The sequence below is a fragment of the Melospiza georgiana genome, chromosome 2, assembly GCF_028018845.1.
Source record: "Melospiza georgiana isolate bMelGeo1 chromosome 2, bMelGeo1.pri, whole genome shotgun sequence".
Lineage (NCBI taxonomy): Eukaryota > Metazoa > Chordata > Aves > Passeriformes > Passerellidae > Melospiza > Melospiza georgiana.
In genome coordinates, this window is record NC_080431.1 from 19272858 (window position 1) to 19292075 (window position 19218).

Genomic DNA, 19218 nt, shown 5'->3' on the forward strand with positions numbered 1-19218 from the left:
CTAAACCAGAAGCACAACTTCTATGAATAAAAACTCTATTCATTATCTATGCATTTAAAATATTTGGCATTCCTGTTTTGTGTCAATCAGGGAACCACAGATAGTAGCAATTTTGTGACATGGATCTCTGTTGTCTAAGAATTGCCCCAAAACCTAACATATTTCATGGAAGAGACTAAAAAACATTTGACATTTTTGCATGGTATTTCAGGAGTACCTTGAAAATTAGTATCTCTGTAACCTGTATCAATCTCTTCATGTTACTGACAAAAGAAACGTGTTACTTGTAAAGATATTTTAAAATACAAACCATTCTGAGGAAAAATGATAGCAAAAGTGGAAACAGGAATAATTCAAGTTGGCATCTAGTCCAACCTTCCTGTCAAAAGCAGAACCTTCTCTGAGGTTAGGTTAGATTGCTCAGTTGTAACTCCACTAAAAAATTACTTGCTATCAAAATGATCCATGCTTTTAGACTGTCTTTGAAAAGGGAAAATAAGTGGTTGATACCACAAAGAGTTGGAAAAGGGTGATAGAGATGTTTGTTCTTATGCTATCCTTGTAAAATTTATTCTTGCAGAAAGCCCCAGTTATGCAGACACACAGTACTGCTGAGTTGCTGCAGGTAAGCAGCAATCACATCTTACACCTGCTCTTAATGATATTTACTTTTCTGTCTGACTTCCATAAAAAAGGATCTGCAACACCTTGTTCCCTTTTTCTCCTGAAGAAAGATAAGACATTAAAACTGAAGGCAGCAGTTAAAAAATCAGCTGAGAGAAGAGTTCTTATTCTTTGAGTTGTATTTTTCACATCTTTTCTCATGCTGTTCAGACACAATCTGATTAGTGTAATCTCACAGTGTCTACTTTGAAACCTTTATCTTCTCCCCCCTCTTCAGAAATGCTGACTTGTCAAGTCATCATACTGACAAAACCACAAATTCTAACATAAAATGAATAACAGCAAGATTTATACTATTATATTTTGCTTCACAATACCCAAGTAAAATCACTTTTCACTAATAAAGCATAATAGACTCCACAGTACCATTAAAATGCTTTTAGTCCAGGCATCTGACTGAAATAGATAAATTAATGTAAAAAAAATCTTGACCTACCTTGTTTCACTGTTTTAAGCACAATCAAAGTCGACAGAAACCTCAGAGGCATACATAAACTCTTGAAGAAAGCTGCTGACTTTGATTTACTTTCTGTAGGCTGTTCAGAAGAACTCTGTGGGTTTCCCTTACTCACTATGCCTTTGAAGATATCTTCACCAAGTCTCCTCATAGTTGATCTCATTGCTGTGTGCTGCTTCAAACAGTGCATGTGGTTAGTGCAAACATTACAACTTGACATACATATGTTCTCCATGCAATTAAACACTAAACTGCAAATGCTTTGACCATGTACAGGAATATAATCAGTACAGGAGATACTGCTTTGTTTCAAAAGCTGTTGAACAATATTAACATGGTGCCTTATCAACACACACTTCAGCAAGAGACTAATTAGTGAGGGTCCTGGATACTCTGATGTTATTTAAGTTGCCTCTGGTTCCAGAAAAAGCTGTTTCAGTCCAATCAATTTTGTAAGCTTGCCTGAAGTTATATCCTTTAAAAGCATGTAAAGAATCAAGGTCTAAATATGAAGCTGAAAAACACTGTAGAGGTAACATCTACTAGATTTTCATCATAAACTCTATAGAAATATTTCCACAGAATCAAACCTCACAATATGCTTGTTTAAAATATAGTCACTTATTAGAACTAAACCAAACATCTTACTATTGTATTGAATTTAAACTGAGGATATTTACAAAGTTTCTAGCATTTGAACATTGACAGCACTCTGCTGGGTCTTTACAGTACAACTGTCTTTTCTTTATTATATTGCTAAATATTTTCTTATGGCAGTCTGGTCAAAAAGAGCAAGGAATGTCTTGTGGTTAGACACCAAGCAGAGGACAGAAAAACCAAAATTTCTTCACTGCTTTGCCACTCACTTCCATCACGTTCAACAAATCTCATTCCCATAAATGACACACTATGAAATAATTGCCTTCTCTAGTGCAAGCTTTGTTAATACATATGCAAAAATAGAACTTCAGATGTGCTTAGACATCACAAAAGAAATCACATACATAGGGAAACTACATTTAAATACACAGTGCGAAATTTAAATTTAACTTGTAGGTGAATTTATTTTTCATTTGCCACTTTCTGTGGTCAACACTATGAATTTATGTTTTACAAAGACAACAGTTTCTTTTCTATATGCTACCTGAAAATATCCAATTTTCCTATGTATTTAATATGTAAAATCCATTAATATCTTCCATGATTTTTTTTAATATACTACATGATGACTACTTGTTTTACCTGTGTATCAGTGTCTAACTGTCTTATAGACCAGTAAATAAATTTAATCACAGACACGTGCAGTTTAGGATTCACATATGGCATCCACTGGAGTTGCTCAGCAGCTGTAGGCAAAAGCTGCAAAAATATACAAAAATAGAATTACATGCAGTATATGAACTATTCTCTAAAAACAAACAAACCTCCTAACTTTCTCTTGGAGTTTATCAGATTACATATGCAAATGTTTCTGGGCAGATCCAGTACAGCCACCAGAATTATATGCATACACAGGTGTTAAATTTTACATAGGTTTACATGTGGGAGTGGAGATACATGTGAGATTAATCTCATATAAATCCAATCACAGTGACTACAAATCTTTTATATAATAAATAAATACAACAAAATGAATTTGCTGAACACCTCACTGATTTCTAAATCTTGGTATCACAAGAAAAAACAATAGAGGTGTTGAAATACAGCATAGTATCACCTTTTATTTGTGATAAATTGAAATTTTAGTATTTAAATAGGCATAAAATTATTTTAAATCTGACCTGTTGATCTCCGTAAAACAATGCATCACACATAAAACACAAAGACAAGCTATCACCTCACAGAAGTCACTTGAAATAAAATGCTGAAGCTCTTAGGTTGAGACAGGATATCACTTTTTATTAAAAATTATCTGTATGCTTTACAAATGAAAAATTATCTATTATATCTCACTGCTGAAGTGAGAATACTGACTTACTAACAATTATTTTGTTTTAATTACATGATGACCTGTTATACTCTCAGAATCATTTAAAACACAGTGAAATCTGAAAACATTAACACAAGCAAAAAACCCAAACAATCCAAACCCCTTTACCTTCATACACTTTTCCTGAGTATAGAAGTTCTTTGAGCTCTGGGTAACCCTAGGTTTATGACTCTCTTCTTGTGTTTTTATTTTGCTAAGATGCTGGTCAGAGATCCAATCCATAAGATAAGTTAAGAGCTCATAGACTTGTGAATTCAATGGTAGCTGTAATATATTCACATCATCAGATATTTCAGCTTTCAATTTAATGCATTTTCTAAGCTAAAATAGTAACAGACTGAAATACATGACAGTACATTAGCTATGAAATATTATGCATAATAGAAAGGATGAGAATTTTATGTCTGATAAAATCTGAGAGGTGAGTTACTGTAGTGTGGGCTTGTGGAAAATGCATTCAAGCAGACAGTGATCTTGAACAGGCCATGTGTGCTCTGCTGCCCTGGTACCTAGGGTTTGAGAAGCCTGTATAGCATGAATGGAACTGTACCTTACAGCATCTCTGGGAAAGGTAAACTGTAGGCAGATCAAAGGTGGGAGGGTGGCAGTCCTGTCTGGGAGACCGCTGCACATCAAGAAGTCAGAGACCCACACCACAGGTAACTCAAGCAGTGCAGCCTGTGCTGTGCTGCACAGATAACCACCTGCACAGTCTATCCTGTGCTTGGCTGCAGGGTAAACTCAGGCAGCTCCCTCTTGCTACTGCTGATCCTGCCTGGCCTTGGCCTTGTCGAAAAGGGCAACAAGTTCTTCTCCCATGAACGTCCTTCATGAACAGAGTTGTTTTCTTGCAAGATATGTAAAATGATATATATGTTGAGTGGCCAAAAAGGAGGGGCTTTTTTCAATGGACAGGCTCTGCTCAACATGCCCTGGGCAAAGTCCACCAGGGCTCCATTTGATGCTGCACAAACACAATATTCCCAGCATCTAAAGGGACACAAGATTTGCTCACTCCCCATATTCCTCCTCTTACTCTGCCTTATTTTAATAGCCATTTAATGAATCCATTTGTTGTCAGCCTTTCTTACAAAGATCCAGAAGGAACCCTGCAGTGTTTCTTTCTCTTTTTCTCACACTTCGCTCCCCAGTGCAAAACAAACACCTATAGTGATGATTCCTTGGTGTGAAAAACATATGCCCATAATTTATTTTGTACTTGATTAAATGGTAGTAAAACAGCTTGCAAAAAAATTCATACAGAATCACTACACTTTATAATTCTGGACAAATGAAATACAGGAGAAAACAAGTCTTTAAAGTCCTTCACTTTAAAGGGTGTGGGAAATTCTTATTTCAATATACTAGACCTACTTTGTTTCATTTCATGCAATCCGCTGTTGATAATTTAACTGGGTAACTAGTATTGTTTAAAAAAAGAACAAAGATTTAATGCAACTCTCATCTTGGCTCTACTACATTGCAATTAAATACTCTACAAAAGAAATCCAGAGATCCCTGAAGACAGACTGCATGAACAATTCCCTAAAGACATCAAAACTTTTCTTCTATCTACCTTTAGATAACTCTTTTCCTCTTCACTCAGAACTGATACCATTTGTATTTCATGTGCAATGAAGTATGCTAAAACCTATATGGAGAGAATTTGTTTGCTATATGTGGACAGCTATATGTGGACAGCACATTCACTGTAGATCAATTAGATAGGGTGGTGTGAATATCTTTCTCATTTCACAGTTTACCTCTAGCTGGAAAAAAAAGCATAACCAGCTGGGAGATGTTGGCAAAGTAATACCATAAATGGAACAACATGGAGACCGAAAGATTTTCATTAAGTGATGTAAGAAGGTTTTTTTAAGGAAAAAAGGTGATTGTTTTGGAACTGTGAATAACTCTGCATTTAATCTCAATCCTCCACTAAAGATTATTTCTCCAAAAAATAATTGCAGCATACCACTTTTGGTTTAGAAGACTAAGGTTCTTTATTGGATACTTCTGAAAGACTACTTTTTACCTGTGTTACTCATAAGGATACTTCTGTACTGTAGCAGTAACCAGAATGAGTCTAAGATGTGTTCTGATGCAGCAAAAGAAACCTGTGACAGTGGATGCAGCTTATAATTCTAATTGGCAGATGAAAGATAACATGATCTGAGGAGGAAAACTTGCCATATAAAGAAAAATATACACATACACATAAGCAATATGAAACGCAAGACATATTTTTAGCAACAAAGTTAACTCTTTGTTAAGTGTGGGTTTTCCCCCAGTATAATCTGTTTCTCTTCTTAATGTACCTCATAAAATGCTACATTTGGCAATTTCTAGCAGATGCAGAGAAAACGTTACACTGTCTAATATCTTCCAAATGAAAACATTCAAGACTTCGTCTTAATTCTTACCGTAGCAGTTCTTGATTTTGCCATCACTTTTTCCTGTTTCATAGGTTTGCCTTCTTTCATCACTTGACACAAATCATTAGATTTCCATACCTTTGAAAATTCATGCTTCCTCTAAACAAAATATAACAATGAATTATATTTCACTGGCTACCTATTATAAAAGCAGGTACATGTAAGAACAAACCTTACTTGTAGATTTTCTAAACGAGCTTTTGCTTTTCGTGCTTGACCTTCCAACTTCTTGTTCAACTCAGTTACATCACTTAACTGAAAGAAGGAAAAAATATTAAACTGTCTGTAAATTCAAAACTCACACCTTGACTTAATTATCACACTGAAGTAACTTAATTTTGCTGAGCAGCTAAATTATTTAAGTTTTTTCTTATTATCATGAAAAGTGATAGAAACAAAATCATCATTCACTTCCCTCAACAAATTACAGAATCATAGACTGGTTGAGATTTGAGAGCACCTCTGGAAGATACCTGGTCCAACCCCCAGCTCAAGCTGGGCTAGGAAGAAGTGTCAGTGTAGTGCTTATGTCTGGCTGCTATGTCCAGACAGCTTTTGAATAGTTCCAAGGTGTTAGACTCTTATCACCTCTGTGGTGATAAGATAAATAAGGATAAATTCCAGGATAAATAAGGATAAGTTCCAGGATAAATAAGACAGCAGCAGTATCTCTGCAGTCCAATCTTTCAGAGTGCAGGGGAAGAATAAGCACTACAATGGCACTCTTAGATATACATGCACTTCACATTTGATTACTTGTCATGAAGAAGTGACAAAAATGCACAAATTCAAGAATGTTAATCATAGTCTTGTTAATGGGGAAGGTGGTTGCTGACCATGCTAAAAACCCAGTTTGCTTGGTGAGAAAAGATCAGGAAAATTGCAACCTCTATTTAAATAAACAAAACCCATACTTTCTCCATACAACAATTAACAGCATGATCATCACAGAAGCCCTCAGTTTGCACAGAAATGCAAAGATTTTACAGTGAGAGGAAATAACAAGACAGATGGGTTGCATCAGAACTATCAGCATCCTGAGAGTTAGGTCTGACCCTCTAAAGGGAAAGAATAAGACTCTATTGTAGATTTTTACTGTATTCAGATTATCAGAACATTAATTAGGTCAATGAATAAACAATGCTCAAACAATTTAGTTAATTTGTGTATCACCATTTTAGATCAGACTTAAAAGTCAAGTGAGGCAAATTCCTACTCTATGCGTTACTATGAAACACACCATTCTAGTTTACAAATTGAGAAAATACTGCCTTCATTAAAATTTGCAAAAATAACTGAAAATACTGACCAAACATGAAGTTAGAAAAAAATCATTCTACTTTTTATTTAGTAGAATCAGCATAGCAATTTGGCACAAGAAATCTGCACAGGGTGGATTCCATTATAAAATGGAATAAAATACTTTCTCTCCATCCATTCTCAATGGACTTTCCCTTCCTAACAATTAGCTGTACCTAGTGAGTTGGTAGAATAAATCCTACTTCTTTGTATAGTGTAAAAGACCAGAAAGGCTAAATTTCAAGTACTAGAAACAGGTGAGAAATATATTTTCAGTCATTCATATAATTCTTGACTTAGAGAAACAAAAGGTAAGCAATTTTGCCAACTCAAGCTGCTCAAATATTTGTTGACTGTAACTTGTAGAATTATTTATGACAGGAAATAATAAAGTTTACCTGCTTTCTTAAAGAGTCATTCACATCCCTCAAGCTGTCATATGATGACTTCAGCCTCCTATTTTCTTTAGTTATCTCTCTCAAGGCTTCTGTCAGCTGCTTAACTTCTGCCTCATGTTGCTGTAGAAATATCAAATTTAAGAACATGTTTTAAAAGAGACTATTCAAGAAACAATAAGTTCCAGGTAAGTGTTAAGAGTTGGACAAACGTTCTAATATGAATTTCTTCATGTCCACATTTACATGTTTAGTCAGCAGGGAGAAAAACAATCTCTGTACTGCCTATTAAGAAGGATCTATACAGAAACTGAGAGCAAAATGCACAGCCTATAGCTCCTATTGCTGCCTATTCTACCCAGACCAACTAAATATATGTATATTTCTCAAACAATTCAGATGTGGGATGGTTTATGAACTAAAATTAATGACAAAGCTTTTACTTACAGCTCACTCTTCCAAATATTTACAAAAAGTTGTGACTGTGTTTTGGAGTTTCAACTCATGTTTCTGGCTTTGCTTACTCTGAATCACACAGAGTGAGAAACTAACCCTATGCCTTGTAGAGACTGGGGGTCTGGTTTACAAGACAAACATATGAATTATGAAACCTGCATATCCACTGCTGTTCATCTCTTACACCTGAAATTTGTTTTATATTTAATCTTCTCTGGACCTTCGATTTAAGTACCTCAGATTTGGTAAAATAGCAAGGTTTTATTTTACTGAAAATATTCTAGCTTTCATTTCTCTCCTTCCATGAATTCACTCTTCTTCACTACTCTTTCTTTCCACCCCCCCAAAGTTAGGCTGGTCTTCCTCCAAACTTTTTGAATCTCTGTTTGCTAGTACTCTCTGCAATAGGTGCTATATCAGAAGATCTCAATGTGTCTTAAAGCATTCCCAAGGAAATCCACTGCAACTACAGCTAATGCAAAGATACTCATTTAACTTACAATTACAGATAGACCACATTTTTTCTCTAATAATAGAGTCACATAGCTTTCACTATTTTACAAAAAAAATTACCTCATTTTTCTGACTTGTAACTGGAAAATGTACTACACATCAGACAAGTAAATGCACCCTTCTGAAACAGAAGTCATACAAAAATTCTAGCAATATTGTTCAGTACTTTTAATTTAAATCTTTCCTTTAGGGACTTCAAGGACTTCAAAGAAATAAGCAGGATTTACAGCAAACGTGGTGGCTTCAGGTAACTACAAATTAGTTCAAGGGCATATAGAGCAATATCGATCATTAAATATATTATTTCACCTCTTTTATAGCTGCAATTTTTGTGTGAACTTCTTCCTCAACACCTCTTATTTTAGCCAAAGCTGCTTCGTGTTGAAAAAACAATGTTTCTTGTTCTGTTAGACAACGCTCTCGTTTCTGCAGCTGCAGAGCATACTCCTGCTGTGCTGAACTTTCTCTCTGTATCAAGAAAAAAAATGTTAAGCTACTTTAAAACCCATGTGAAATGTTCCCAAATTATGCTGAATTTAAAATTTTATCCCAGAAATATGCTTAGCTCTTTGTGACATTATAGTTACACAAGAGCTTATTAATACAAAGTATCCTGGCAGCCACCTCTGTTCCGTTTCCTCCCACATTAACCCAAAGACCTCCATGCGCATTGGAATTGCTCAGCCTCCCAAAATGCAAAATTCAACTCTACATTAATGCTCCAGAAAATTAAACTTTGGCTTTTGCTTTCAAAATATTTGGATAATGGTATTAACTGTAAGATAGAACAGAGTCTGATGTGACTGTCTGTGCTGAACACTAGATTAATGATATTGTTTCTTCAACTAGTGAGAAGCATCCCTGAAAAAGCGGTGAAGAAAAAAAGATATACAAAATTATTTTTATCTCATATATTGGAAAAGACAATTATGGCAGGGAATCCAGCAGAAGCTTAGGAACTATTACAGAGTAAAACCATACAGGAGGTTCTTCTATTAGTAGCCTAAACCTGGAGATGAGCTGGTGGGATTTGGAGGAGGCCACGAAGGCAGCACTTTGGAATGCCTAGAGTCAGGAGAAGAGTTTCAAATGTTCTCAAGAGAAGCAATGGTTGTGAGTGCTTCCCTCTACATATACAGTGTGTCAGGAGACAGTCTTGGATGTAGAAACACTGGGTTCCAGCTCCCTCAAGCTGAATCTGCCCACCTACCCATCTACCTGGTCTACCCAAAATTCAAGTCAAAGCATCATTACTGAATCACTGAATTAATCTAGGGGAAGAGGAAGATAGAGAAACAGATTTAGAATTTAAGTAACTGTGATTAATACAAGTAGTAGTAAAAAATAATAGCTTAATATATAAGTAAGTCTTACTATATAAGTAATTTCCAATTTCTTTCTTAAAAGTGAGAATATTCATAGCAATATTCAACAAAAATCTGAAGGTGATTCCAGTTCCTACCTGGAGCTTCTGATGTATGACCAATAATTCATCATAAATCTGACTGATGTGAGGTGGTATTAGACCTTGCCTATTGCATGCCTGAGCACCAGTTCCATGCACAATTTTCTTTAACAAACCATGGTTGCTAATTTGGTCCATATTTTCTTGGTTATTTGCAGCCAAATTAGAAGGTAAAGTGAGGCCTGTGGACAGGATAAAAATGCATTTTACATTAAAAAATCAGACCTAGCTAAATATTGATATGATTGTTGTACTAAACCAGCAAAAATGTGTTCTAGGAACTCAGAGTTACAAGTACAGAGAGAGATGTATGTGAAATGTGAAAATAATCTAAAGAATGTGAAAGTAATCTAAAGAATTACAGAGATTTGATCCAAGTTCTTGTTCCATGATTTATTGAAACTGACCAAGAATCAACAGTTTTTTAAGCAAAACTATGCCCTCCACTGCAATATAGAAATCCCAGAGATATCTGTATGGAATCTGTGCACAGACTGAATCATGTCACCAAAATCTCCTATTATTTTTGTAGGGGCTTCAGGTAAGTGATCTGCTGCTGACTAGACCTTAGGGTGACACCTAAGTAAACAGGACAAGACTTAAGAAACTACTGGATGCCACATGAGAAAATAACGTTAGTATTGCTTCAAGTATGTCTGAACCTCCTAAAATAATTCTAAAGAAAGTACTCATGTGAAAGATAAAATCCCCATATTAAAATACATTTTAGGTGACTAGTGTATTTCTGAACTGAATAGAAATACATTTACTAGTAAGTTTTTAAAGTTACATGTTATACTTCACAGAGAGTTGTAAGAACGTGTAAAATTAAATTTTTATTACCTGCTCCCGTGTATATAGCGGCATTTTGAACTGCATCAGTTTCAGAGCAAATAATGCTGTCTTCTTCTATGTCTAGACCACTTGAACCACAAAAATAATCTTGCTCATCATCAAAACTAAAAGTACAAAAGAGCACTAACTTTAAATTACTCAATTCCTTTCTAACATGATACATAACAGAGACTGAAACAAGTCTGTATAAAAAGGCAAACATTGCTTACTGTAAGACTTTGATATTTTACTGATAACAAATAGCAGAATTAAATCATTTGGATGAAAGGCATTGTTACTCACAAATCTCAACCACAGAAATTACATGTTGCTGACTTAAAAGTTGTTACAATAACTAGGCTTTTCACACTGTAAGCACATGTAAGTAACAGGTAAAACCAGCACTCTCCTCTTACCACAAACCACCAAATTCCCAGAGAACTAAAAATGCAACTCCCCTTTTTAAGTTGTATTTTCCTATTTGGTGTAAAATAGCCCTTAAAAGAGATTTCCAGGCATTTGGAATTGAATTATCTCTAAATAAACATAAATCTGTTTATCAGTCTGGGCTATTCACTTTCCTCCTAGTTAATTTTTTATCACCTAGTTAAGTTCATGTCATTCCTGTATTCCCTTAGTAATTCCAACATACACAGATTAGATTAGAAAGTGAAACAATATTCCTCATCAAAATCAGCATCCTCATGGATCACATAAATTAGCTACAAGCAGTTCTTTACTTAGCAAGAAAACAAGAAGCTTAAAGCAACTTTTACACTGTCCAAATACATCTGTTTTATCTCTGCTTTTATGAGGAATAAAAATAAAGGAGAAATAAAAACACCTCCTACCAATCACAGTTTTTTGAACTTTTCTGGAAATCACTAGGTCTGATGCTCTTCTCTCTTCCAGCTTCAGTAAATTCTGACTCTAAGGAACAATTTGATAAAGAAATAGTTATATTTTTCAGTGAGCTGTCAGAGACACCTGAAATATATAAAATTGCAACAATTGTATTTCACATTTGAGAAGCTGACATTAAGAAATCAATAAGGACTTATTAGAAGGACTTGCCATGTAGTCCATGTAGGTTTAAGAACCAAAACCACCATTGATGCAGCCCAATGAATTATGAACTTAATTACAACAGCTCAAGGCATAGTAAGAATTATTTAGCTTTCACACGATTTGTCTTTCTGAAATTTTAGAGCTTGTCTGCCTATAGAAATTTTTCTGTCACTGAAATCTGACAAATAACCAGCTGTCTCCATGCTCCAGTTTCTGAAAGAGACCAAATGCGTTCTAGATATTAAACATTTATGTATCTTTAAATTAAAGCTAAACACATGCATTATGAAGTAAACTGCTACAACTAACTCAAGCAGGACTTAAAGACAAACAGGCTGTGAACCATTGCTCCAAAACATCCTTTGCACTCTTTACTTGTCATAATTCCCAGGTTGGCTCCCAGGTATCACAACGCCCTGATCAAGATTATCTATCTATTTAAAATGAGAAAATACAAAACTAAATAAATTTGGGAACAATGCAGCTTTAGTATATGTTTTCCCTGTAAAAGATATCAAAGCACCATTGCTTGGTATTACCTTTGTAAACTAGGGAGCTTCTGCTTTTACATTTGGTATGCAATGATCCTGAGAGGCAATCCTATAAGAAAGCACAAAACCATTGCATTCTTACTATAAATAATTGGCTTTGAAAAGGCAGGGGGGTTTTCTAAATACATAAATGTAAATGGTCCTCATATTAACATAAAGAAGCAAATATATTCTCTACAGTCTAATAACAAAATACTTTTAGTGTTCTATGTTAAAATGTTTGAGAAACTATAAAGCACTATGAAGACAGTAATACAAAATAAAGGCATGAAAGTAGAATTAGGTAATAATGGAAAGAGTGCCATCTACCTTCATATCTAGGCTTTTTATGCCAAAGTTTCCTGCTCTTCTTTTTCTTACTAATTTATAAGTACATACTAAAAAAGTGAAAGACAGATATTTTATGCCACAACCAAAATCAATTAAATGTATATTACAAAATATCAGACTCAAGGCAGTTCTCATGTTCTTACATGTTTCACTGCATCTCTCTGCTACGTTCTAGATCAAGTGACCAACTGCTGTATTTTCCTACCCTTGAATGACCACTTTTTAATGAAATAACAAAAGACACAAACACATGTAACATTTCTTCCTTGCAAGCATTAAGGTCTCAGTAAGAGTCTTCTAAAAATAAGTTTTTAAAATTACTTTTCTTCAAGGTAGAGTTCTGTAGTTCAAATATTCCCCAAGAAAAATTCCCCAGAGAATTTAGAACAAATGCTATTCAAGTTGCAAATCCTTCAGCAGGAACTAAGGGCACATACAGCCTGATTTTAGATCAAAATCTTCACATCACATTTGAGATGGCTCCTGATCCTAAACTGGCATGATACTAAGAAAAAAAAGGCTGGGTTTTGTATTCATTGATGGTTCCCAGGACTAACTCAGTATCCCAATCCAACTATGTACCTAACTCAATTGCAATCTCCCCAGTCTTTGGTTGCTTGGGGGGATTACTCCACTATATTACTTCCCCTTGCAGGATGAGTCTGAGCACTTAAGGCCTTTTATCCCCAGACACACTGGAAGCATTTGACCCAGGGAATACAGATGCACAAAAACAACAGCAAAAATTTGTTTCACTGAAAGATAAGCAAAATTCGGGCAAAATAAAGGTGCCTGGCCAGCATGCATTCCTTCTACTGAATATCAAAGGCTTTTGAAACACCATCATGGGTGAAGGGTCTTTGATGCTGAATTCTTAGGCAGATCAGTTTTGACTTGTCAGCACAAGTAATAAAAAGAAAGGACCCACAATACAGTTCCTTCATTCATTTGAGTGCAAAGAATCGAGCCTTCTCGGGTGTAAAATAACACTGCCATACCTTGGCAAGGGACTGATACCCACCAAAATTACCGTCTGGTCACTGCAGCAGTCTCTAATAAACCATGGGTTTGATTCCTGATTGACTAGATATGGAACAATTTCCCACTCTCTGACAACAGAGCTAATCACTACGATAAACAAAGAAAACTCAAAAAACAACAACAGAAAAATCACAACACATCTAATGCATTCTAAGTAAGGCTGTCCATTACTGCGGCAATAAATAAATAAAAAAAAAAGATAACTAATTTTTCTTATTATTTATATTTCATACAAGGTTAATATACTCCTAAGAGGATTCACATATTTTCACACTCAGCTGGCAGGGACCAGCTCTTAGGCAAAACCTGCATAGCTAAACTGTGCCTTGGTACCGCATAGAAGCTAGAATTGCAATTTCCAGCGAAACGTCCTGCTCAGACACAGACGACTCTTCAGCACCGCGGCTCCAAGGCACCTCGGCGCGGGGTCAGGGACAGGAGCAGCAGGAGCCCGTAAGGTCCTCAGCTCTGCTCAAACCCCACTTTGGTCCCGCACTGCCCGGGTAGCGGCAGCACGGCGCTCACAATGGACCCCGAGGCAGCGGACAGGCCCCCCACCCTCCATCTCTCCGAACACTCCAGGGACGCGGCGAGGAAGAAATGGCTTTTCTGTGCCGCCTCCTCCTCCCCGCGGGCCCCCGCCCCGGCCCCGTCTCACCCCCGCGGGCCCCTGCGGGCAGCGCCGCTGCAGCGCCGGGGCGGAGCGGCCGGGCCCCGGGCCCGCCATGGCGGCACCGCCGCGCTCGAACCAACCGCCACGAGCCGCGCAGGCGCACTGGGGGCCGCGGGCGGGGCCGGCCCGGGCGGGCACAGCCGGGCAGGGCAGGGGGAGCCGCCGCCATGGGCCTGGCGGGGCGGGCACACAGCATCCTCATCATCATCATCATCCTCACCATCAAACACAGCGCTCCTCCTCACCCTGGTACTGCGCGTCCGACCCACGACCGAACAGTACCCTGGCAACTGGACCATTCAGTGCCACCTTCTTAAACACCTCCAGGACACAGCCCTGGGTCCCTCATTCCAAAGCCAATCAGCCTTTCTGGGAAGAAATCGCTCCTGCTGCCCTCCCAAAACCTGCCCTCGGTAAATCTGTAACCTGTTGTCTTGTCGCTGGTTGCCTGGGAGAAGAGGCCGAACCAGCCCCAGCTCCAGGCACCTGAGTGGGTGTAGAGAGGGGTACAGTCCCCGAGGACACCTGAAGACATATTACAGCCATCCTTTAAAAATAAATAACCCCCCCAAAGAAAGCAAATCTTAATGTGTATTGCCCATAGCAGAGGTATGGACTGTAAGTTTAAATACACCCTGCATTTACCCATGCATACTCACTCTTGACAGGCAAAGTGGTAAAAGGTATGAGCACGCTGGAGTACACAAGCTGGAGCCTGCAGCAAGGTCAGAGAAGTTGGCCACAGCTAATAAACACTGAACAGAGTCAGAAGGTTATACTTAATGTATGTCAGGTAAAATCCCAGTGTTAACTAGATGTTTTTCATTAAGCCAAGTGCCATAGAAATAGTTTAAGTAAAAAAAAGTTGGCATATTGCTCTTGCACAACACTGATCAATCATTTAAAAACTATGCAGACAGAACAAATCAACATCTACCTGGCGCAGCCTGCTTTCTGCACGCTGCAATACCTATTAACTTTCAAAGGCCTTCGGTGTACTGTCCAGCAATCTGCATCTATCATCTGCACATTCAAAAGAGCTTCATGAGAGCAAGAACCAAGTTATGCAACTCATCTTCTTTTAAAAAAACCAAAGTGAAGACAAGACATTTATTTTAACAAGACTAGGATTTAATTTTTAAAATTTGACACTTAATACAAATATGTCAGGATAACACAAATACACCTGAAATATGCCAGTGCCTGAACTTTATTTACCATGCAAAAAATCAATTAGAACACATAAAAAATTCAACTATAGCCTGCAATTTTACATTTATACATCAGAAGTGTCCATTTTAAGAAGTTGAAATAATTAGTCAATAACATCTAAGTACTGATTTATACTGCAAAAACATCTGTATACTCAAAGAAATAATTCTATATTTGCCCACAGTCTGTAATGACAATTCTTCCATTTACTAGCCCTTTAGGAGAACCAAAGGATTCAATCTTTTTCACAACATCCATTCCATCTTTCACAAACCCAAACACCACATGCTTGAAGTCCAAGTGTTCTGCTTTTTTAAGTGTTATGAAGAACTGAGAATTATTTGTATCCCTGCCCTTATTTGCCATTGACAACAATCCAGGACCGGTGTGTTTCACTATGAAATTCTCATCTTCAAATGCTGTTCCATAAATCGACCGTCCACCTGTTCCGTCATGGTTAGTTATATCTCCTCCCTAAAAAAAAAAACAAACAACCAGACAGCATTAACTGACAAGTTCCAAAACACAGCCCAAAAGTTATACTTCCTTTCAACAGTAAAGACTTTGTTTTGGAAGAACTCATTTTTACAAGTATCAGTATCTCCTTAGATGTAGGGCTTCCCAGCTTCAGCAGGTTTGTTTGTGGTAAGGGAAGCAGTAGTAGAAGGTGGATCCCTTGTTTATTCTGAACACAGAACTTCCTGCTCCCCACAGTGACATTCCTCTAGGCCTGTCATTCCTGCTGCCTGCATCACTTGGCCCTGGAAGTTGCCTGGACCTGCATTATCTCCTTGAAGGTCCTTCCGTAGTCCCTGCAGGCACAGAATTCATCACCTGACAAAGGTTAACAAAGCAGTGACCAATAATTCCATACAGCTTTGCCATGCAACTGATTGAGCAGCATGGTGTGTGTCTTATCTTTCTGGAAGGTAGCAAACTCCTGATAAATTTGAGTATACACATAAATGTGACAGTGCAAACTGCACAGCCTTAGTTCCCATTGAAGAGCTTCTCACTGTACCTCAAGAAAGTTCAGGCAAAGCAGAGCAAACACATTTAATCTTCTATCACATTTAATGTGAGAGAAGTTCACTTTGTCAAGGCACACATGGTACAGTTACCTGTTTTAAAATAATGTCTGCTCCTTTCTAGAATGCAAAATACCCTGAAATAAGCTTAAATCCTAAATGAGTTTATCAGAAAGGCACAAAGGTTTAACAAAAGAACCATTAAGTGCATACTTCAGACCCATGAAGATAGCTAATCAAAAGACAGACTAATATTTTATTTGGTGACAAACCATTCATATACTATCACAGAATGGTTTACATTGGAAAGGACCTTGAAGATCATCTAGAACTCCCCTGCCATGGGCAGGGACACCTAGAACTAGGACCACACTGCTCAGAGCTCCATCCAGCCTGGCCTGGAACACTGACAGGGACAGAGCATCTACAACAACTCTGGGCAACTTGTTCCAGTGTCCCACCACCCTCACAACAAACAACCTTCTCCCAACATCTAATCTAAACCTGCTCTCTTTTACCTAGAAACCATTCCCCCCATGTCCTGTGACTACATGCTCTTGTAAAATGTTTCCCTCCATCATCTTGTAGGCTCCCTTCAGGCTCTGGAATGACACCATTAAATCACCCCAAAGCTTTCTCTTTTCCAGGCTGAACAAATTTAATTCTCTTAGCCTTTCCTCATAGGACCAGTGCTCCATCCTGCTTAAAAGGCTTGGCTTTCCTCTGGACTCACTCCAACAGGTTGATGTCCTTATTATTACTTTTGTATATTATTTTCCTGTACTACTGTATACATCTGGGCTTGCAGAAAGTCATCTACATGCCTCATCTTCAGGGATGTAGTGACATGCAGATTAGCATAGCATGTACTGATGTTGGTTCATTTTGCCTGTTCCAAGTAACCAAATGAACTATTGATGAGAATTTTAAGGTCATCTGAGCTATTATCAATCTCCCAAGCCTTCAGCATTTATGAAGAACAGTGCTACTGAATGCACACAGAGGTTTAAAACCAACACTGTCTACCAGGGGTTACAGATGTACTGCAGGCTGATGCTCTCTGCACAAAAAAATGTTTTAGTAAACAGGCCACTACGTGGTCATTGGATCTAGAAGACTTGTTTTAGATTGAAACCTAACATCTGTAATACTTGAAATGTCAGTTTTAAAATGCATGTTATCTGAAATATAAAGTGTACTTCAAAGTCCAAGAGAAGCCTGGAAAGTAAGTGCTCTTTACAGGTGAGCATACAGAAATTCTTCTCTGGACAGAGAAGGATGAATGGTAGTTCTGGGAACACCTACTTTCCTTGGTGTTCCTGTTCAGCAACAGGCCCCTTGTCCATTGTAAGAGGACTCCATCTCCCCCTATTTTTTCTTTCTTTCACCCTGACATGACAGTACTAGCAAACACTGAAACATGAGGCCACTGGTAGGCACAGGTGAAAAGCATCTTAGGGTAGCATGTGCTGCTTGCACCATTTATCATCTCCTTGTAGGGAAAGGACAGATGAGACTATCCTGCACAGTGGATCCATGCTGCCAACAAGAATGTGCTATTCCATAGAAGTCATTTTTTGAAGTGCCATTGTTAGTCAAGATGCATCTCCTTCTCTCAGTGAAGTCTTCCTTTTATCCTTACCTGACACACAAAGTCTGTGACTATTCTGTGAAAGCGGGAGTTCTTGAATCCAAATCCTTTCTCTCCTGTGCACAGGGCTCTGAAGTTTTCAGCAGTTCGAGGTACAATATTTGCAAACAGCTCCATGGTTATGTGCCCTAAAGGTTCATCATCAGCAGAAACTTCAAAGTACACAACAGGGTTGGTGTCCTTTGACAGTCCTGCTGCCAGGGACAAGTGCCCCTTCTGTAGTTCCGATAAGCTTCGCTGGCATTCTTCAAACATCTTCTTGAAAGAATTGGCCATTTCTTGGCTTTTAAATCTGACTGCAAATTGTTCTACTTTTACTTCACCATCTGAAAATAAATCCAAGAAGGCCTGTTTAGTTTCATCTTGTAATAGTCTACAGGGAAAAACAAAACACAGAAACTATAGACAACCTAGAAAAAAACGAAGACCACCTGAAAAAACTCACCAGCATAATCTGTGGCTGTCCAAATGAAAGCATTGTTTGATGTATCAGAGGGCACTAAGTTCATTTCTTTGGTGATAACATGGTTAGCACAGACTTTCAAAACTTGGTCTCTTCTCATTAGGACTCTGTAGTATTTCTTCTGTGTATGGAAGAGTATTTTGATCTCTCCAACACCACGCTCCTTCCACTGAGTAACATCCCTGTCCCATCTGTAAAGTTTTGCCCTCTCCTTGAAGAGAATTTCTTCATCTTCTTCTCCAGATTTTACCTCCACCTAAAAAAACAGCACAGTAGACTGACAATCTGCCATTTGCTACAAAGATATTAAATAGTTATTACACATACTTCTGAAGATTCTGACATATTACAGTGGAAAATTATTCAGTGTGTTCTTTTCACCGACACCCCATTCATCACACCAAAATGGGTAAAACATTTTCAGAATTTAAGAGCCCAACAAATTCCACTGTTTGAGAGCAATTACAGCACTGCAATCCCCCTTCACCATGCTACATGTAGTTGTGGTGGGTGTCTGCTGGTTTTGCTTTGGGAGTGGTTTGCTTCGTTGGGGTTTTCTTTATGGTTTAAGTGGTTTTTTTCTTTTAACAAAAACTCATGACTTTATCAAGTGTCCTGGCAAGTTTCCCAAGTTTCAGGTTTGCTGAATGATGTGCACACTGAGAAGTGAAGA

The 19218-nt window shown here is 37.7% G+C and overlaps 2 protein-coding genes across 3 annotated transcripts in view; both read right to left on the reverse strand.

Annotated features, from left to right (window-relative positions):
- The window catches only part of CCDC138 (coiled-coil domain containing 138), a 30677-nt gene extending 16432 nt beyond the window's left edge, over positions 1 to 14245 (reverse strand). The window contains exons 1-11 of the mRNA XM_058044451.1: positions 14002 to 14245; positions 11380 to 11515; positions 10538 to 10653; positions 9692 to 9876; positions 8539 to 8697; positions 7264 to 7383; positions 5744 to 5821; positions 5555 to 5665; positions 3240 to 3395; positions 2384 to 2500; positions 1121 to 1313 (exon numbers count right to left, since the gene is read on the reverse strand). Coding sequence (XP_057900434.1) covers positions 1121 to 1313; positions 2384 to 2500; positions 3240 to 3395; positions 5555 to 5665; positions 5744 to 5821; positions 7264 to 7383; positions 8539 to 8697; positions 9692 to 9876; positions 10538 to 10653; positions 11380 to 11515; positions 14002 to 14245 — 1615 coding nt within the window. The remainder of the gene's footprint in view (positions 1 to 1120; positions 1314 to 2383; positions 2501 to 3239; positions 3396 to 5554; positions 5666 to 5743; positions 5822 to 7263; positions 7384 to 8538; positions 8698 to 9691; positions 9877 to 10537; positions 10654 to 11379; positions 11516 to 14001) is intronic.
- Positions 14246 to 15308: 1063 nt separating this feature from the next.
- RGPD4 (RANBP2 like and GRIP domain containing 4) overlaps positions 15309 to 19218 on the reverse strand; it is a 33262-nt gene continuing 29352 nt past the window's right edge. For both annotated transcript variants that reach the window (XM_058019195.1, XM_058019194.1), the window contains exons 27-29: positions 18528 to 18801; positions 18074 to 18408; positions 15309 to 15877 (exon numbers count right to left, since the gene is read on the reverse strand). In XM_058019195.1, the coding sequence (XP_057875178.1) occupies positions 15572 to 15877; positions 18074 to 18408; positions 18528 to 18801 (915 nt within the window). In that variant the 3' untranslated portion in view covers positions 15309 to 15571. The remainder of the gene's footprint in view (positions 15878 to 18073; positions 18409 to 18527; positions 18802 to 19218) is intronic.